Source organism: Sceloporus occidentalis, unplaced genomic scaffold (genome assembly GCF_023333645.1).
Source record: "Sceloporus occidentalis isolate IW3139 unplaced genomic scaffold, rSceOcc1.0.p SCAF_6, whole genome shotgun sequence".
NCBI classification, from domain to species: Eukaryota; Metazoa; Chordata; class Lepidosauria; order Squamata; family Phrynosomatidae; genus Sceloporus; species Sceloporus occidentalis.
Genome location: NW_028316986.1, coordinates 77,598,038 through 77,620,092, shown reverse-complemented (window position 1 = coordinate 77,620,092; position 22,055 = coordinate 77,598,038). Strand labels below are relative to the sequence as shown.

The 22,055-nt window shown below is 38.7% G+C and overlaps 1 protein-coding gene across 7 annotated transcripts in view; it reads left to right on the top strand.

Annotated features, from left to right (window-relative positions):
- LOC149310975 (AT-rich interactive domain-containing protein 1B-like) overlaps window positions 1-22,055 on the top strand; it is a 488,779-nt gene that overhangs the window by 376,796 nt on the left and 89,928 nt on the right. For 4 of the 7 annotated variants that reach the window (XM_089530136.1, XM_089530139.1, XM_089530137.1 and 1 more), the window contains exons 8-10: window positions 4,465-4,644; window positions 12,511-12,838; window positions 14,552-14,680. In XM_089530136.1, coding sequence (XP_089386262.1) covers window positions 4,465-4,644; window positions 12,511-12,838; window positions 14,552-14,680 — 637 coding nt within the window. The remainder of the gene's footprint in view (window positions 1-4,464; window positions 4,645-12,510; window positions 12,839-14,551; window positions 14,681-22,055) is intronic. The other 3 variants (XM_089530142.1, XM_089530140.1, XM_089530138.1) reach the window with 1 other exon arrangement.

Below are 22,055 nucleotides of genomic sequence, written 5' to 3'. Positions count from 1 at the left end.
GCTGTGTAATCCCTAGTTCCTCTAGGCTAGCTGTTGGTAAACATCTTAATTCAAAAGCATTGTAATCTTGGTTGGTCTACTACTATATGAAAGCTTTTTAAAAGTACTGAATCCGTCATCTAGTTTTATTTGACATGTGGGAGATTATTTTAAAACCAAACAGCAAAGGATTACAAGCTATAATATGTGCCTTATAATGGGAGGGGGGAGTTAGCTAACACTAAGAAAGGGCAGAATGCAAATGTGTTGGGAAAATAGCCTATATTTTTAGGGCAAAGGCGGGGGGAGGGGAAATTATTTACAAAACCTTTCACACAGAAACCAATATCTTGTGAACATCTAGAGTTCAGAACAAGCAGGAGTGAGTGAATGCCCATTACAGAGAAAGTCTCATAATATATGATTGGCTCTATAGTCAGGCAAATTCCTATCTACTCAGTTCTCTTCTTAGCATCACCTGCACAGCATCATTGAGAGCACCTCTTTCCTACTTCTGAGGATTGGCATGCATTAAAAATATTTTCCACTTACGGAGGTATCATTTAGTGTAGAATTCAGCCCCTCCCTCAGGACTCCAAGCTTTTTCGGTCACCTTGTGTCCCAGTTTTGGGAAAGGTGGGGTATTGATAGTTATTAATGATAAGTATTTGACTCTTAGCATTTTTGGACACTGTAAAGTCTTCAAAAAGGACCACAACTGCAGGAGGAAATTCCCCATCTCTCAGAGGAACAGAAAGTTTTTTTCTATCTCTTATTGAATGTTCAGGTTCCTACTCTTTAGAGAATCTGGGAATAGGACAATAGCTTGGAGTGTAGACCTTTTTGTCTAGCCTATGACCAAGTTTCCCTTGGGATAGTAAGGTAGGCAACACCTCTTCTATCATCTATCCCAAGCTCTCCTGCCTTGTGGTTCAGCAGAGGATTTACAGGGACCACTCCTGCCAAACTAGGATAGTTGGAGAACATGTATCTGTTCCTATTTCTGAACACCTACTATGCACAAGAGAATAAATACCTTTGCCTCTGTAAGAACTCTAGAAATGTTCTACCTTTGTGTGCCCATATATTTGGTTGTATATATGCAACACAGTAGATCAGCCTTCCCCAAGCTGGTGACTTTTGGCAATGCTAAAATATATCTCCCACCATCCAAATCCAGTGTGGCCATGAAGCAGGCTGAGGGATACTCTAATAGATATGAGGATGGTCCAGATAAGCAGGTCTGTTTTCAGAAGCATTTTATGATTGGTTCTATTTGCACAGGGTGGCAAGCTATTGTGCTTGGGATAGTGGGCTAAAGGTTTCATGGTCTGTAATTTATTTGCATCCTACATTGTAGTGACAAATGCCAGTCACGTCTTGACAACTGTGCCCTTTGTACATCACTGTGATGTGTATATGAGACAGCATTAGGTAAGATTTGCATAAGGAAAGGGTGGGTTTTTCTTCCCAGGCTACCATCTGGGTGATCTGTCTAATCCTTCCCCCGATTCCTATTTATCAATGATAGATTATATTAATTTCAAGGCTAGACAGGATGAGGGTAAAGAAGGGAAGGGGATAAATTTAAACATCACTGCCAGCCATACATAGATGAGTTTCTTTGTCATATCAGAGAGAGAACTGGAGAGAGATTCAGCCACTTAACTTAATAGCACAGCTGGTAGAACACTAGGGGGTCTGGGTTAAAGCTTTAGCTAGGTCATTATTTTCTGCCTTCGCCAAAGCAATTCAGTTTGTGAAGAGATATGGGAAAACAAATAAACACTAAAGACAGTATACAGAATTTAAACATGGAGGGTTTTAAAATCTACAAGAAATGGAACACACTTCTCTTCTCACTAGAAACTTGGCACCTTTGAGAGAAAGTAAATTGGCATCAGCAGCCTTTGGAATGAGAGACAAATTTCCAAAGGTGATGGGTGGCATAACTCTTATTTCACCCAAGCAGTAAAGAAGCATCTTTTGTTGAACTGGTGTAAAGAAACATGCCAATCATTCTATGCACAACAGCAGATGCAAACATGAAAATAAATGGTTGGGAAAGCAAACAAAAGTATGTTGTATGTTATTGTGACCCAACGAACCTCCAGTCCTTTGCTGTCACTGAGAAATGCTCACTGAAATAGCTTACAGTATATATTAGCTAATGAAACTGCTCACCAGAACAGGAAAACTGGAAAGCAGAGGGATTGTTTGTCAAATTAACTGTGATGAATCAGGACTTGCATTAACCTGGTTTCTTTGCAGAGACATTTATAGTTCCCTTCCCCCCACTGCTTTTAAAATTCAGTATTTGACATTTTGTGAAGTGGAAGATGATGTGTTATCAGAAGCTAGTTAAGAGAGCATCCTGCTTTTAGTTTCCACTGCTTCTTTGATTCTGTTCCAATTGATTTTGTAATGTTTCAGTCCATCCACTGAGACTGCTGCTCATGCAAATCTTTAAAGAGAGTGTTTTGTCAATGGTTTGTTCCATATATTATAAATATTATTCCATGCCCCTTGAATCTTGGGGAGACAACCTCCTCTTTGGGATTTACACCGCTTTTGTAACTCTCTCCTCTTATATTTAAAATTACTTTTTCTTCCTTTATAACTCTCTCCTCTTATATTTAAAATTACTTTTTGTTCTTTGACAGCAAGTTCAATAATCAAAATGGCCCTCAGCATATGAGTTCAGTGGATCCTTTTCATGCAGTCTGACTGGATACTTCATTTCATTATCTGAAGTGAACAGAGTCTATTACCAACTTCATATCATTGTCCTGATTATACTGATTTGGAGGTTTTTATCAATTTAATTCCTATATCTCTATTCCAAGTAATAGTATAGACACTAAAATAGCTTTAGCCACCTCATATTTGATGCTGCTGGTTTGGGAGAGGCAGCTGTTGTGTACTGAGGCTCAGGGTTTTTTTTAGAAGGGATCAATAAGAAGTGTTAAAATTGGCTTATTTGTTAGGTACTGTACTGGAATATTAGATTACGGTAGCTCTTGTATTTCTGAATACTTTTCTCCCCCTGTACTTGAACATACAAACATACTTCTCTCTTTTAAGACATGCTTCTGTTTTCTGTTTCTGTTTTTAATTGCTTAGTGTGCCTCCTGTTTCCTTTACATTTCATTCTCCAACCCTGTCTTCCATCTGTACATTTCAATCCCCAAAGAAATTAATGGTGGGAAAGTAAAATTACACCTCTCCACTGGGACAGTAGTACAAATTCAACATTTATTGGGAGAAGAAAGCATATGTCTGCAACAAACATGAAGATGTATTCTAGGGGAGGGAAGGACAAAAATGAAACAAGATGAAGTGTGACACAAATACTTGCCTGCATATGTCCTTAGTAAGACAGTGCTGGTTTTGGGTGTACAATTCCAAGGACATTCTTTACAGAACCAATACACTGTAACATAAGTGCTTCTAGTACTAGTTCCCCACTGAAGAGTTTTGTGAAGAGTAATTTTCTCCATGACAGGGTTGCTGTTGTAACTCTAAACTAAAAAAGGCAGGAGGCAGATTGAGCTGAAAGCAGCACACACCAACCATTGTGTTGTTTTTGAGCAACAGTGGTTCTACTGGAATGTGCCACTTAGGCTGATCCTGCAGTCTTCTCTTTCTTCTTTGAAGCAGCTAAGAACTGCCTGGCTCTACCTTCAGAAAGAGTCCAATTGAATCTGTGCTCGTGCCACTTAAAAACTCTCCTTCCCAAAACAGTCTCCTCAGGATCAAGGTGAAAAACAAGCACCCAAACTGAATGAAGATCAAAGATACCTGCCTTGGTTCTCCTCTGCAAAATGAAACCATAAATTGAGATAGATAAAATAATCCTGTTGCTTATTTTATTTTTTTGCACTATAAATGTTGGTTGTTAACTTACCATAACTGTGATCTTTGTGGCCAGGTGCTATGGCACAGGCAAATGTGATGGCTCCCAGTTCTTACTCTGAACAGTAAAGAACAAGAAGGCAAGGATGATTTTTATGGAATTACCAGCGACCACTAGTTAATTAAGTATTTTTACAAATATTCATATCCTTAAACATTGGTCAGATATCTTGGATGCTGCTTCTACCATTTTTGTAAACTATTATTATTATTATTATTATTATTATTATTATTAACCTTTATTTATAAAGGTTATATAGCAAACATCCTTGTGAAAACAGCCCTGTAACTAATTTCATATTTTTGTCATCTCATTTTAATTTTAATATTAAATTGTTCATTTAGTATTAGCTTTTTGAGTTTATTTTCATTTGGAGTACAATCCAAACCACCTTATTACCAATGTATTCACAGTGGCCCACTTTGAAATTAAAGGCCTTTGTAACTCTCTTGTTTCAGCTCTCCATTTATAATGGAATGTGGGAAAAACAGCTTTAAACAAAATAAATATTGAAGTCATTGGTATGAAAACCCTTAATCTGTCCCTCTGTTGTATTTGTTTTTCTTTAGGTTTCATGGCAGGCATCCAGAGAAATCCTCAGTTGTCTCAGTATGCATCTCAACAATCTGGACCTTCCATGTCCCCACATCCTTCCCCTGGAGGCCAGATGCATTCTGGAATTGGTGGCTTTGCACAGAGTAATTCCAGTGGTACTTATGGAACTCAGATGAGCCAGTATGGGCCACAAGGTAAAATAATGAACCAATGAACTCATCATTGTTAAATAGAAACATTAACATCAATTTTAATCAATATTTAATCTGTTTTATAAGACAGTGGTTTATTCTGCTGAATAATTATCATCAGGATACTAACTGAAATTAAAGCCATATCCATTGTGAGTGAAGATATTCTTAATTTTTGTGATGAACTTGCCCTCATTGGCTAGGAATTTTGAAGAACAGATGACGCAGGAGTGCAAATCAGCCTCATTTAAACAAACATGGTCTAACAGTCTTTTAGCATAAAGTGAACTGATTTCATATTTGCTATGCAGCCAGTTGGCAGTCTTTAGGTGAGAAATTTTTAGTATTTTTAGGTAACAAGAAGCTTCTGTGTATTCAAGAACTAGTGGATAATAAGCATTCGCTTAGTTCTTAATATCCATGTATGATAAATTGGCAGTGGTAGAGAGGAACCTTCCACAATGTGGCAGATGTTTCACACGGAGCAGTAGTCACAACTAATGCACTTAGGAAATAGGCCTGGCTTAAATCCATGTGACTATAAACCGATAGTATCCTGAAAGAGAAATTTTCTTTGAACGAGGTTGCCTCTTTTGTGCAAGCATGGATGGTTTGCTTTCTTAGTTCATTAGCAATCACCCTTTCATTCTGAAAGAAATATAGTGCTTCCCTAGCATAAAGGTTGTTCCTCTGACTTCTGATTTTCACTCCTACCATCCAACTGCTCATCTTCCCAGATGAAATTCTCCACAGAAAAGAAAGACTCCAGTCTAGACAGTTGAATTTTACTGAAGGGAGAAAGAGTTTCAAGGACAATATTAGGGTAACATTGTTGCCATGCTGCCATTTCTTGGCAGATTTCAGTACACCTGTATTTTTAATATATTTTAGTATACAGGTACTGGCAGAGTTTTGAAATCATAACCTTAGGCTGACACACTTTCCTTATTATACCTTCCTATCTCCTTGATCACAATGGCTATAGTTTGTTGTTACAGTATATGAAAAGTGTAGTTGCAATAAAATGGTGGTTCCCCAACTTGGATCACCACATTTTGTTGGAGCAGTACCCTCATTGTTCTTGACCACAGCACATGCTGTTTGGGAATTATGGTTGGGAACTCCATAATCCCAAGAAGTTTGGGATTATATCATAACTCATGGCTTACATCTAAAACAGAATTTAAAAACCTGACAAACATGAAGCTTGTGGTAGCTATTATCATGGCTTGTGATAACCTTTAGTGGCCCTATTTAGATATAACAGCAAACAAGAGGCAGGAGGAGAAGGGGATATGGCAAATCATGGTCCCCGTGACCAAACCATAGTTGAGTTGCAACATCTGTACTAAGCGTTGATCATCTGTCATGCTATGAAAGCTGAGTGAAATTAAATGTTTATGCCTCATCCCAATTTTTTTTTACTCCAGTTTTCTAAAGCCCAAATTGAATGAGGTGATATGGTTACACACCATGTGTTTGTGTATGTTGAACTTGAATATTCATATCTCATAATATTTGCATGGAATTTATTTTATTTTATTTTTAAAATTATTGAAGCCACTTTTAAGGTAGAGCACTTCCCAAGCCTGGATTGTTGTTGTTTTTTACCATGCTACTAGGGTTAGGATAAAAGCTGTTCCTACATGTTTCCAGGGTTTTTAGCATAAAACATAATGCCTTATTAAATACACATGATAATTGTTGCACCTTGTATTTTTAATTTCATTGGAAAGAATTCTTACAATGTTCCTAGCTTTGTGTTGTGCCTCTTCTGTTACTTGAGTTTTCCCCTGTAATGTGATGTTTGCATGTGGCTGTTTTCTGTCCTGTCATGTTTGCATACATGTCGTAGAAAAGACACGTGCCCCTATTCAAACATGATAAAATGGATCTCAACAGTACTATGTAAATTATTTATTCCCCTTCTTTTACAAACTCTTCTGTCTCCATGTAAATCTATATTACATGTTCTTTTCATTGATATCCTGGTGATGGGGATGGAAGGATAAGACTTCAAAACTTTAGTTGTCCTTAAAATCCTGCCAGTGCCTCTTCTTTGTAAAAGTTCATCTATCTCTTTGCTTCTGTTTTCTGAACTGTGACTTAGGTACGCTATTGTTTGGCAGCAGTTTAAGGATTAGTTTTCCAGCTGACAAAAGCCTTTTTGGTTTACAAAAGCCAATTTCTTGATTTGTAAAATCTAGGACCTTATAACTTGGGCTGCATCCACACTGCAGGAATACTCCAGTTTGACACTACATTAACTTCCATGGCTCAATGCTAGGGAATTTTGGGAATGGTAGTTTGTGGCACCAGAGCTCCCTGACAGAGAAAGCTAAATATCGCACAAAACTATAGTTCCCAGATTTCCATAGCATTGAGCCACAGCAGTTAAAGTGGTATCAAACTGGATTATTTTTGCAGTGTGGATGCAGGTCTGCTATAACTACCAGTAGTTGATCATGCTGTAAGGAAGACAAAGCAACCACTAGGCTTTATTTATTATTTATTAATTAATCAGACTTACATTCCACCTTATTGTCCATAGCTGGGCTATATCCATGTTAATAAAACCATATAAAATAACTTTAAAAACCACAATAAATTTTTCAATTTACTAATAACAGCTTCTAACTTTACTGAAATTGTTGAGATTTTAAGGCAAAGCATAGTTTCTAGGTAACATGCCAGATATTTTTCTTACTTAGATGTCTTCTTCCTCATTCTCCCACTTTATGCTGCAAATGCCTGTGTAATGCCTTTCTGACCCTGAATCAAGAATGGATATTATGGCGGGTTACATTTTGAAAAAGGGGCGTCTCTTCCAGACGCCCCTTACCTTGTTACGGACAGAGTCTGTAACAAATGGCGGCGGCCGTTCTACACGGCCGCCTCCATTTTGACGTAGCAGACACTCTGCGTCTGCACATCACGGCCCGGAAGTGACGCCGCAAGTGCGCGCTTTGGCACTTGCGGAGTCTCTTCTGGGTTGCTGGAAGGAGCGTGATTTTCGCGCTCCTTCTTTGCAGCACGGAGGAGTCGCGCAGTTTGGTTACTGCGACTCCTTTGCGCTGCAACCGGCAGCGGCCCGAGACCGCCCCCTTTGGGCGGTCTGTAACGGGCCCAAAAACATTAATTTGTTAATGTGCGGGGATAGGTCTGAACTGAAATACCATATCACAAATATATTTTTGTGTCATGTGCTAAAGTTGTAATGTATGTGAAGTATATTCTGCTCCCTTTGGTGATCATATTCTAAAGGTACATTAAATAAGTTGCTGTGAAAATTACTTTCTTTTTTGGCATGATTTGTTTCACTTTAAAAAATGATAAAATCAGACCTCCATATCCATGGATTCTGCATCCACAGATTCAGCCAACGATAGTTTGAAAATAATCTCACACACACACACATATTAAGAAATCAAAAAGCAAACCCTGATTTTATTGTGCCATTTTATATAAGGTATGCTATTGTACATAATGGGACTTGACTGAGCAACCATGGATTTTGTTATCCACAAGACATCCTGAAACCAAACCCCAGAGGACATTGAGGACCCACTGTACTTATCATGATGTACATATACATGTACCATTCAAATTGTATATTTAATTTATGAAGCATTAAGTAGCTTACACTCATTTTAAACATATAATGATCCCAGTCCAGTGCCCCCTTACATGTGGATATGCTTTCAAGTAACCTGTTGACTTATGGAGATCTTTTGTATTTCATAGTGTTTTCTTAGGCAAGGAATACCCAGAGATGGTTTTGCTAGTTCCTTCTTCTGAAATATAACCTACAGAACATTATTCATTGACAGACTCCCATCCAAATACTAATCCGGGCTGACCCTGCTTAGCTTTCAACATCAAATGGAATCTTATGCTTTTAGCATATTTAGGCTCTTAACATCCCCTTAACATAGCTTAAATATCTGCATGTGGACATATGCTACATGAGCACTATCCAACCCCTGTGCAGAATAACAACATTATGTGACACATGTTAATAACTAGGTGCCATTGCACAATGCACTACACAGTGCACAACCACAGAGCAAAGTATAGGATGCTCAACCACAGTTCAAAGTATAGGATGCTCAACCATAATGACAGTGAGCAACTTGCTGACAAGGTTGGAAATATGAACTACACATAGACCACTATAAGCAAAATACATTCATTGTGCAATAGTGATGTATGTTTGTTTGTTTGTTTGTATGTTTGTTTGGCTCTGCATACATAGCATGCACATGTCTCTAATATACATTGTATTTGTTTGTTCCTAACATAATTTTGGCCAATTTGTAGCAATAATGTGCTTTTCTTATTTTAACATCTAGAAATATGCACTTTGTTAGCAAGTGGACAGTCTCTGCAGCTAGCCATCTTACAAGAATGCAGAAGAATTCACAAGAATTCTATTCCCTAGAATCAGTGCTTTGTAGCATTAACATTCCTTTTGTAAGGTTCATTTTTTGGTTTATATAATAATTCAGTTGCCCCTCCTTTTTCACGGAGGATCCATTCAGGACCTCCTCATGAAAATGGAGTTTTGCTTATATTCAAGCCCCCTTGGCTTGAATATAGGTGCGGGGGTGTGCCACAGGCATGCGCCCTATTCTTTCCCCCTCCGTTCATCCCTCGCATGTAAGCGAGGGGCACAAGTCCGAAGACTGCATGAACGGAGGGAGGACTGTATTTATTTTTCCTAACTGCCTAAAAATGAAGTACAAAGAACAGGCAAGAAAATAGAGTTGGTCAAAATAGGTGTACAATGTACTGTACATAAATATATAAATTTATAATAGAGAGAGAAAAAAAGTTTATATACACTGTACAGCAGTGGTTCCCAAACTCTGTTTCTCCAGATGTTTTAGACTTCGGCCCATTACACACGGGCCTAACAGTACGCACTCCACGCGTACCAGGGTTAGAAAGGGGTGTCCTTTCTGGACGCCCCCAACCCTAGCATGCGCAGAGCACGCACAAAATGGCGGCGCCCTATGCACATGGGCGCCGCCATTACGACGTCACAAACGCGCCACCTCCAAATGAGGCTTCAAGCCCCAAGGACACCCCTTTCCAGGCCGCAGGGAAGCTGCCTATCGTGGCCTTGGAGGCTGCCGTTCTGGCAGCTGAGGCCCCAATACAGCGGGGAAAGGCCGCCCCAAACGGGCGGTCTGTAACCTGCCTTCAACTCCCAGAATCCTTGACCATTGCTTAAGGTGGCTGAGACTTCTGGGAATCAAAGCACAAAACCCCTGGAGCACCAGAGTTAAAGTAACTTCAGTTGCCTTTCTGAATTTGATCCTTGTCACACAGGTCTGCTGAATGTATGAAAATGAGTTACCTAGGCATGAGCACATCAAGAACTTCAAAAACTTTTTCTTTTAGCAGGTCCCTGGTAGAGGGTATCAATACATCTGTTGTCTTCCATATCTTTCATATCTTCTGTCCTCTATTCTAATTCCAGTTTGCTTGCAACTTTCCTTCCTCCTCTATGTGAGGCTCCAAAACTCCTGGACTTGATTCTAATTTGCAGAAATGAGTTGGAATCTGAAATCCATTGGCTGAAAAGAAAATGGGCTGCTTGTTAATGTTCTAAGGCTGCTGCGCCAACCAGTACCCACTTGAAAAGTGTGGGCTTCTTGCACTTGGCTGCCTGACATGTCCAGCTGATGGGGACTGGCTCAGCATCTGCTGCATTCATTGTATCTAATGGTGCATCCATCTGTTTGCTGTCAAAGCCTTTGCCAGCAAATTACTAATCTATTAGAGAAACATGGAAATAAGTTTGTATTTCTCATTCCTGGCTTTCAGTCTCATTTGTTGCTTGTATTTGTTTATTTAGGTGTTGAGAAAAAATCTACATTCTTTTTTTCTTCTGCATGGTTATTGTGTTCCTGTCATCCTAGCCTATTCTTTCCATACAGAGGATTTTTCCTGTGTTTGTGGGTGCTTTCTATATTATTCTTACTAGACCCTTGGCCCAAACAAGGGAAACTGAAAGTAACTGTAACTTAAATGTTCGAATTTAAATGTATCAGAGTTAGCATTGCATGATGCAACCTTGTTCTGCCAGTGCTAACCTGTTGCTCATTAATTATACAATAAGATATGAATTGTTTCCAGAGCTTGGGAAAGTTAAACTTTAGGCTTACAGTATCCAGAATTCTTCAGCCAGTGCAACCCGTTTTTCATTTTTTACCAAAAAAGTAAATTTCCAAAATCTGGTTGTTTGAGACAGATGTTCCCCTCTGAGATATCAGTTGCAAAGCCCAGAGTCAAGGTGGGACTTCTTTGTCCTATTACTGACATAAATTTTCTTGCCTGAAGCCACAAAACTGTGTAAAAATCAAAACAATATATATTTGATATCTTCCATAAGTCATCTGTACTGTGAGTAGTAATATATTACTTTTGTGTTCAGCATTCAGCATACACTATCCATTTTATATAAAGAAACTGGAGGGGGGAAGCAGTTTCTCATATCATGTCTGAAAAACATGCTTTCAGTCTGAATGTGGTTATATCTAATAAAATATTATTTTGAATTGCCCATGTTCTCAAACAAAGGCATCTAAAAATATAATATATAGTTCAAAACTATGCCAGCAAAATATATTTATTAAATCGGTCTATGTTTATCAGAAGAAATTTTTGGTAAACCAGGTACAGATAAGAAAACTTGTATATTCTGTGTAATTGTATATTTGTATATTTCCTGTGGTCATCTGAATGCTCTTTGTTGTGCAGTGATTTAGTAGGAGTGGGGAAACTTTTTCAGGAGAAAAGACAAGTTACATCTAGTAAGCAAATAAACCACAGGAAAAAAATGGCTGTTGTACATAAAACATCAGTGGAATAGAACATAATTGGGAATGCTTGTTTTTGTCTTTAACAAATAGAGTTGTATAAAAATAAAACGTGATTCTTGAAGATGTCTGTAGGCATAGAAGGAACATTAAAAAAAATCCTGTAGTGTATTACAGTGAATTTTTATTGTGGCCATGGGGTTTTCTATTGGAAAAGCACTGGAGAAGGGGGTGGAGTGGAATCCAATAACAGAGACTGTTGGGGAAATTATTTATCCATTGTACTAGAAATTGTTGTTTACCTGTCTATGCCCTGATGGAGCAGCAATGTTCTGGAAGTATGAGTTAAGAAAATTTAACGTTTAGAAAACAGCTAATTCTGGATAGTAGTGTTTCCATGTAACCACTTGGTGGAAATGCAATGTACTGTGTTTTAGGTGAAAGCATACAGTGTTGCTTAATTTTCTTCAAAGACACAACAGAGAGCTTGTAATGCATAACTCAGTCAACAGTGCAGGGGCTGACAGGAAATTCTGGCCAAGTTATATCTACACTTTCATGCAAAACAATTACACAGACACTCAGTGACAAAAAGGCATGAAATATATCCATTCTGTTCTCTGTTTCTTACAATAAGATGTATGGGAAGATTTACCACTCAGACCTCCGCTGTACTGTACCTACCCCAGCTATATCTTCTTAAGCGTTCTCTTCCTTTCATCCCATGCTGGTTCTGCTTTTTTCCACTCTTTCAGGCAGGCTCCTCATGTTCAGGGTGAGGAGATAGAAGTTGTGCTTTGTTTCCATGTTCCACCACCAAGCTACCTAGGGAGGCAAAGACCACTTGTAGAAATCTAGATCTGGATCCAGTACTAAGCAGATATTAATCTGATAATAAAAAGATATTCTACAAACACACACACACACACACTTAAATCTTGCAAGACCTGAATTGTGTTATTGGATAATAATTTTCTGGCAAGAGGTTTCACTGAATGAAAAGTTGTAGCCTTATGTTCCTCTTCTATATTGTTCTGTTTAGGAAACTACTCCAGACAGCCATCGTACTCTGGAGTGACCAACACAAGTTACAGTGGCCCAGGACCAGGTATGGGTATCAATGCCAGCAGCCAGATGCATGGACAGGGGCCAGGCCAGCCTTGTGGTACTATACCTCTGGGACGAATGCCATCATCTGGAATGCAGAGCAGACCGTTTCCTGGAAATATGAGCAGTATGGCCCCAAGTTCTCCAGGGATGTCTCAGCAGGGAGGCCCAGGGATGGGACCACCCATGCCAACTGTGAACCGTAAGGCACAAGAGGCAGCTGCAGCAGTGATGCAGGCGGCTGCAAACTCCGCCCAGAGCAGGTATGCATCCAGGGGAAAGGCTATGAAACCTATAACAATATACATGTTTACAAAATAAAGAGGTTTGTGCAAAAAGAGAATTGAATAATGGGTTGAAAGAAACCAAAATGAAAACAGTAGCAGCTGACTGTTTTAGAAACCAGGGGTGGGGTGTGTGTCTGTAAATAAAAAATTTAAGAACAGCTAATTGTACGGTTTTAAAGTGATAGAAAAAGGAAAATTACCTGTGGTTAGCCCTTCAAGTTTTCAGAAGATACATTTAAATATACTCCAGTAGTAGGATAAATTGATGGGGAAAAGAAGGGGAGGGAAGCAGTAGTATTGGACTCATAGTTCTCATTTGACATTTTGAGAACATTTATCAGAATCCACATGGCAAATGGAATGTGTGCCAATTTTAAAGCTGGTCAGAATGCGTAATTTATATTTACTATCCTGGGAGCAAGATAGGGTTTCAGTTGGATTATTAATATCTAGTCTTGAGATCTCTGCAATATAGGGAGCCTTTTCCTCACCTTTTGAGATTTGACCACAAATTTACCCACCAGCCCTAATATCCACATGCTACTTTCTCTGGAGTAATATTTCCAGAACCCTGAAGAGAATAAATAGGATTAGTGAGTTCCAGTCTGTGCCTGCTGTTCTGAGGATTTACGGACATTCTGTGTGCCCTCCATGGATCTCTCATTTTCTGTAAGCACCTATGAGAAACATATACACATCATCTTATTTGGAATCATGGCCTATGTGTATATTTCTGTGTAGTTAATTAAACTGGTGTTTTTATAGGAGGAAACGGTATTTCATGATTATTTGCAAAATATTGAAACTGTTAATATGCATGTGTATATTATGAACTTGCATAGATCGCATACATATTAATATCCAGAAATTGTATGTAGTTGGATTTAAAAAAAACACTGACACATTACCATGAATTTATTATACTAGAAATGAATGTAATACCATGATTATCAGAAAGGAAATAATATGTTTTTAGAGTGCTGATACTTGGTTTTATTATTTCAGGGATCCATATATTGTTTTTACTGTTAAGAGAGTCAGTAATGGTTATATGTGTCAGCATAATAGGATAAACACCCACTATCTCTCAGAGAAATAAGATAGGCACCCATGAAATTAGGTAGACCCAGTTAATGCTCTTGTTTTGAGAAACCAGTATTGTACAAAATAAAAAGGAGTGTACAAAGAGAATACTTTTAATTTAAAAAGCTAATTGTCAATAAATTGAAGTGCATGGTTGTAATTTTCATTATAGATTTTGCATAATGCACTTGATTGAAAAATAAACAAATAATTGTTTGCTTTCTCACTAAAAATGTAAATTTCATAGGCATTTTATGGACTTAGTTTTCATTATCTACCTTTCCTTAATCAAAATACAACATTTCTAAATCCACCCCTTGTGCAGTGCCCCTCTATTAATCTAATGGTTATAGGATGATTGTGCAGTCATTAGATCTTTACAAAAGAAAATTATAAATAGCATATTGAATGAATCCTTATTAATCCCAGAGGTTTGAAAATGTAGCATTTTTCACTTGGGTTCCTAACAGACAGAAACTTATGTGGCTGTTTGCTCAACAGTGAGGGCCCTACATGCTTCTGTATAGAAGGATTGTAGTTGACAAGGTGGTTCATGCTTGTGGTCTAATACAAATGCAAAGAAGCTGTTCTTCTGTTCTGCTTTAGGCCACCATACATTAGGTCACCTGCTTATCCCAGCCAGTCTGGGGCTGGCGGACGCCCCATGTTTTCTTCACAGCATCCCAACTATGGCAGCGCTCAGGCTCCCATGATGCATCAGCCTGACCAATACGGGTAGGTAGTGATGAAAACTGGACTTGCTGTGGGAACATGACAGATTCCCCCCCCCCCTAATGTTCTATGCCATTTGGCTACTGAAACCCCTGCAGATCAAGCATAATACTTGCATCTGGAAAGCACCTTTCTTTTCATTTTTACTAACTCTGTCAAATATGATTTTTAAAGTCTGCATGTCACCTGTACTGCATGGCTTGTGGCATGGCTCTTTTTCCTTCATGCTTGAGAGGGAAATGAAGATCTCCATCGGCTGAAAATGAATTAAATCTTGTGTTTTTCTGCCTCATTACATTCCTCTTCCTCCATTTTTTGTCATCGATGTCTAGGAGCAGTACTATGAAACACAGATATTCCCATGGTTGTGTTGTTGTTAATAATCACATTAAGCCTCTCCCACGAAATAAAACAATCCATTTTTGACAAGAGATTGACTTCACAAGCCATGAGAAAAGTTAATAATAGAGCTTACAAAAGGTGGCATAATATCAAAATTGAGACAGTTATATAAGGCAGGACAACTTGCTAATTCCTCTGCCAAGAAGTATGAAACCTGAATTATCCAGCATGAAATTAGCCAAAATGCAGAAAACAGTTTTCTAATTAACCACCTTTTCCTCCTACAATTTCCCTCCTCCAGTTATTTTCATTAGATTACATCACTGTGAGAATGCTTTCCACCACCCATTTTCAAAATATTCAGTTACATTTCACAGTTAATTCCTTGTTTGATTATTGCCCACACTGTCCAGTTGTGAATCTCAAATCTCAGTATTTTTTCTAAGAATACAGGGAAATAATCAAACCTGGTCTTGATAATATGAAATATTCAGAAATTTGCTGTCAGTCCTGAAAAATTAAGACAAGCTGTTAGAATTTTCAGAATAGATTTTCACTATATGGTTTGTAGTTGCTGAAAATTTTTGATCATCTAGGTGCCATCTTTGTCAGCCTTTCAGATTTGCTCTGCAGACACAGTGTTAGTAGTATTGTTAGTATATTATTAAAATTATAAATGCCAGGTCTAAATAATTAATTTTACAGTAAGAGTTTACTTGCATTTACAATTGTGAAAATACATAATTTTTATGGCACTGAAAGAAAATAAAACATTCACCAATAACCCCCTCTGTGTGAGATTTACTGGAGAACTCACATTAGCCAGAGGGGTGTGTGTGTGTGTGTGTGTTGTTTTGTTTTATAAATTGGTTTTCAAGTCTTCAGGGTCAAATAGTAAACTGAAAGAAGAGGCCATTGTGGAAAGTATGGATTTCTGTTTTGCTAATCCATAAGAGCTCTTCCTAAAAAAACCAGATTCCTCTTTAGACTCAAAAAGCTACTTTAACTTAGCCTTGCCAATTCATATTAGGCAACTGTGTAAAATGAATTTAAATGGCATGCATCAGAGCAAACTCACTTCTAATGAGACAGAAAATCAATGCTACCTAACCAGAACTTGGATGATCAAGATTTGAGATTTTGTCAGTTATATTATCCTATGTCCTGGTGTACACAGCCTCCTCTTTAATTAAAAAGAAAGGTTAAGATTTAAGGGAGAAAAACATAATTCAGCTACAGTATATCTTGAGAAGATGCATTAGCAATTGATTTGGCTTTGGTATCTTTTATTTCTGATTAAATCTTCTTTAGAATATGCAAAGTCCTGATTTAATAGTCCACGTGAATCCCATGCTGGGAGAAAAATGGGATATAAATTAATTAAATTGATAAATTTTGTGCATACATCCTGTTTCCCAAGTGAAAACCCAGGGCTAGCAACAGTATAAATCTCTCACCCCACCCCCATTATAAGGAAAGATCTCCTGGAACACCTTGAGTTGTAGGCACTTGCCCAGATTTCAGAATTGTAGTTTACAGTGTTTTCTAATGTGTTTCAATTTCTTTTGTATCAGATCCATGCAAGTTACACAGAACATTAACAATTATTGTGAAGTCGAAGGCTTTCATGGCCAGCATCCATAGTTTTTTGTGGGTTTTTCGGGCTGTGTGACCATGTTCTAGAAGAGTTTATTTCTGACATTTCGCCAGCATCTGTGGCTGGCATCTTCAGAGAATTCTCTGAAGATGTCAGCCACAGATGCTGGCAAAACATCAGGAATAAACTCTTCTAGAACATGGTCACATAGCCCAAAAAACCCACAAAAAAACTATTAACAATTATTGTTAATATTATTTTATGCAGTTCTTTTAATTTTAGGGATGGAAGGAATATTTTGAATGGCAACTGTTTTAAGAGTCTGTCTGCTCTTTTATATAATAATATTACCTACTAATTTATTTAAAGGTTTGCTTCTCTTTAATGCGTTCTGAACATAGTGCAAAAGAGGAACAGTAAATAACCTAAGCAGGTTCCCATAGAGCCTTATTCTTTCCCCACCTCAGCAGTGTCCCATCAAGAATTTCAGAAGCTGTATATTATGGATAGGGAGAATATGCTCACATATGACAAATCTTTGCAATTATCATGGAAGTATACAGTGAGTGCACCATAAAAATGAAAAATGGTAACAGCAAGTGAGCTTTAAATTTTCTCAATTGGTTGGGTCTGAAAAAATAATAAAGGCAACAATTAAATTTGGGATTAAATTTTAAGGGTATACCAATGACTAGAGAACATAAACAGGCGGGTTCAATTGAACCCATGTCTTCTTTCTGGGCTTCCTTTAGATACCTGGTTGGCCACTGTGTGAACAGTACGCTGGAATTGATAGACCTTTGCTCTAAACCAGTTATGGTCTTCTTATGTTCATGTGCCCTATGCTAGAACCATGTACACATTTGCTAAAAAAAAAAAAAGATATCCAAAGGAAATGCAACCTTTTCTCCCAGTTACACTCTAGCAACTAAGTAGTTTCCATCTTTAGCTCACAAGGTGGCAGAAAGTCACATTATGGTTCTGTTTGTTCTTCATATATGTTAGAGTTCATTTCTGATGTAGGTGTTTCATGAAATCACTCTGGAATTCATGTGGTCTTCAGGTTCTTTGGTGCTATTAAATGGGAGGATACTGAATGACTTTTGCCTAAGACTTTTGCCCAAGTCTTTTATAGGTAGATGCTTCTTCTTCTTTCACAAAATCTTCTTTCTGTGTATGGAGTGGAACTGATTTTTCTGCCTAGCTGCCGCTGCTTACCCTATGGGGAAAGCTACTCTGAAGAATCCCTGACCTACTAAAAGCTCAGGGGCTGCAGTTAGAAAGGAGAAAGTGATCAAATATTGTAAATAATTTAATTCTCTTTTAATACTCTCTTTTTTGTGTATTTTTAATTGGGCCGGTTACAGACTGCCATTTAGGACGCACTCCGCGCGTCCTAGGGTTAGGAAGGGTTGCCCCTTCCTAACCGGCCCCGTTCCCAACACACGCGGAGCGCGTCCTAAATGGCAGCGCCCATCCACATGGGTGCTGCCATTTTTACGTCTTGGACGCACAGCGTCCAAACGTGGCACACCGTAAGTGACACCGCAAGGGCGCGCTTCGCCCCTCGCGGCGCCACTTCCATGTTTTGAAAACGAGCGCCATTTTGGCGCTCCTTTTTCGCTGCGGCCAGAAGCCTCGCGGTCTGGCCGCTGGGGTTTCCCTCCACAGCGAATGGCGGCGGCAGAAGACCACCCGCTTTAGGGCGGTCTGTAACGCACCCAATATTGCTTTTTTCAATTATGAGCTGCTTTGAATACCATTTGCAGGGGGGAGGAAGTAGGATATAAATAAATATAGAGTTGGTTGTCTACATTTGCAGCTTTGGCTTTTTGATTTGACTTTTTTAATTTGATTATTTGTGGATTTGATTAAAATGTTCCCTCTAGGAATCCAGAGCAACTTTGTCAAAAGTTGAAAATAGAGTTGTGCTGGAGGACCTAGAGATCCCTAGGGAAAATACTTTTCTGGGCATTTGTAGCTCCTGCAGAGTGATTCTATGGTCAGCCTCTGTCAGAGATTGACCATAGTGTTGCACTGGAAGATCTAGAGATTCCTAGAGAAGTGTTCCCTCAGGTTAAAAAAAATAGTCCTTTTTTATTTGTGTTTTTTCCACTTTCATGGGGGTCCTTTGACCCTAACCCCAATGAACGTGGAGGAATGATTGTAATAAATAAATAAATAAATAAATAGTCTTCAAGCAGATGGAATCTTGCACTTCTCTATCTGGGTTGAAAGCTCAGTGTTTCTTTGTAGGATGAACTCTTACAAAGTGGAGTCATTTCCACACTCCATTATGCTTCCCTGAGCTTCAGCCTCTACAGTTATACAGATGTTCTGAGCTTTTTGCACATTTCTGTGGGATTGAGACCCTGTCAGATCTATGGGATTTGTTTACTTTTTGAGTTAACATGGTTGTTGGTTCTTTTTATGCAGCTCATAAAATAGCCCTGATAAAATAATACGATTACTCAGTATGCATCCTGTTTCGTTTGGAAAATGGAGTTGGCTGTTCAGTCGAGTGCCCAAAATGGTAATGAAGTAGCATGGAAGAGTCAGCAAACTGTGGTGTATTGTTGCTTCTACTTGGGTGAAATTAAATTCAAGTAATAAACACACCATGTTACACATTCTTTTCTGATTCACACTACTGTAAATCCAGAGTAACCGCCTTGTTCTTCATATAGATAGATGAGTTCAAAATATAGATTCTCTTAGTGCTGTAAACTGTACAGCAGGTCTGAATGTATATAATCTTTTACTTATAGCTGAGCCCTCCATCAGCATTTTTCAGTGCTATCTCTGTATTTGTAATTCATATTTCATATTGCCAGTGCCAGCAAAGCACTTTTTCCATATTTTCTCCAGAGCCTTGATCATGCAAGACTGCTGATGGACTGTGAGCTACTGGCAAGGAAATATGGTTAACAGGCATAATGCACGAATATGTCAAAGAGAAGAAAATGGGGCCAGAAATTTCAGAAGGTGAAATATTTATTTTTTTAAAAAAAAAAATCTTTATAGGGCTAGATTTTGCCATACCAAATCTAAATATTCTCACAGCACATGCTGAACTGCCACTGCATAGTCTGCATCTCTTGCTCATTTGATCTTAAAAGCTGGTATGACATTATAATATTTTTTAAAGCACACATGTACATATTATGCAGCTGAAGGTGTTGAAGTGCACCATAATTCTCAAATCACAATAAATAATTGTATCTTTTCCTGCATTTGAAGTCTAGGGCTTATTTTTGTTTTTATCCTCCTCTCAGAGTGCAAGATGATGATTTTTTTTTTCTTTGTAATTGCTGTGCATAACAAGATTAAAATATATTCATTCATCAGTATACATGGGGGTATACTCTGGTTTCTCGTATACATGGAAGGGCAGTGCAAGGAGGGCAATTGTAGATGCAACATTGCCATAGTGAACTAATTTTAAAGTAGCCTTTTCTTTATTTATTTTTAACCTGATTTGGAAGGTTCAAGGATTACCTTTTAGGAGAAACTACAGTTGTCAATAATGATTTTACTGATACTGTTGGTAATGAAAGAAGTAACACTTGAGGTGGGGGGGACTCATGTTAAATATTCCACTATTCTTCTGAAATATTAAAGCAGTTCTTCTTATGCACTGAATGATCCTCCTCTAATTCCCAAATTTTGGGTTCTGAGAAACCTCAGTAAATAAATCTGAAATTCGTCCCATTAGTATTGCTTGGATGCACAAGCAATAACTTCCAATCAAGGCAACTATGTGTTTGCTTCCAAAAACAAATCCCCTAGTAGACTCAGTTGGATGAAATGGAGTTTGCTTCTTGGCCTAAGCAATTGTGTAGCATTACTATGAACTGTTAAACAGCTGCTGCTCTCTGCCTCAAAGCTGGCTTCCATTCATTAATGGGTGAGTTGATTCTTGTAGCTGTAAGTGGCTTTCAGGCTAAAGACAAAATATATATGCTAGTTTCTACTTTGTTTTTTAGCTGAAGTGCAAGCAGTTTAAAAAAAAGTTGCATGCGATTTCTCCACCAGAAATACTCAACTATTTCCTTCCAGCTGGTTTTTTTCCCCTTACTTTAAACAGGAATATATCACTTTTTAAAAAACTGAATGCATTGAGAAATTCAAGAACATGCGATATAAGGCAGTTTTGACAGGAAAAAAAACCTAGCATTTTAGAGATGGCAACATTGTGGGTTAATTTTGCTTATTTAAATTTATTTCCCATCAGGTCTGTTTGTGGAGATCCACTGAATGGAATGAGTTTTATAATTGACATTCTTACTGAAGGGTTGTAAACTTTCAATAGGACTTTATAATAGGAGTGCACAGAAATGCATTCCTGGAAATCAGCCCTTTGCACTCTGCCCAAAGAATATGATCAATGAATTGTTAGTGCCAATTACAGTAGACCAGACCCATTGAATCAGATGTTGAACAGTGAGTCAATACATAAGTAAATCCAGTTGGTTCAATGGATCTACTTTAGTCAGGTTTAACAGTAGTGTTTAAGACTCTATGGAATGATTGTGGAAATTTTCATTTGGCTCCGTGCTTGTCTACACTGATGAAAAATATTGCAACCAAAGCCAGTGCTGGCAGTCCTCACGATGTCTGGCTATTTTGAGGGAGGATCCACAGGTTTGTTTTGCCCTTAATCCAATTTTGCTCCGAAGTAAGCAAAATCAGGGGAAATCCCTGTACTTCCCAGAACCCCAGAGTGACCTTGTGTTCTTTATCTGTATTGACAGCTGGATTGGATCCACTTCAGACCAATCCAGTTATCTACACACTAGGAGCCACACCATCCCCCTTCCCTATGCTGAGCAGTGCAGGTAAAGGGGATGGACTGTTTTCAGAGCTGCTGCCACTGCTTCCTCATGAGCAGGAGCTCTTTAAAGCCTGCCTTGTGTACCACCACTTCTGCTGAGGACAGAAATATGCACCCAGAATTCTTGATGATCACATGTCCAGGCCATCATTTCTGTCCTCTACAGAATGGCAACATGCCAGGCACTGAGTTCCGAATGAACAGATAAGGGATTACACTGTTAATCTTACACTACACTGTTTGTTGTGTGCTCCTGAATTTGAGGTTTGGCTCCATTGACGCATATTGTCCAGGGAGAAACATAGGCCCGTTACAGACAGCCCAAAAGGGGCGGTCTTGGGCCACTGCTGTTTGCTCCGTGAGGGAGCCGCAGCAGCCAAACCGCACAACTCCCTCACAGAGCAAAAAAGGAGCGCGCAAATTGCGCTCCTTTCAGGAACCCGGAAGAGATGCCGCAAGTGCCAAAGCGCGCACTCACGACGTCTCTTCCGGGTTTGGACATGCGGACACAGAGCGTCCGCTACGTCAAGATGGAGGCGCCCATCTGTATAGGTCGCCGCTATCTTGACGTATCGGTTACACGCGAGGGGCAAGGCGCATCCGTA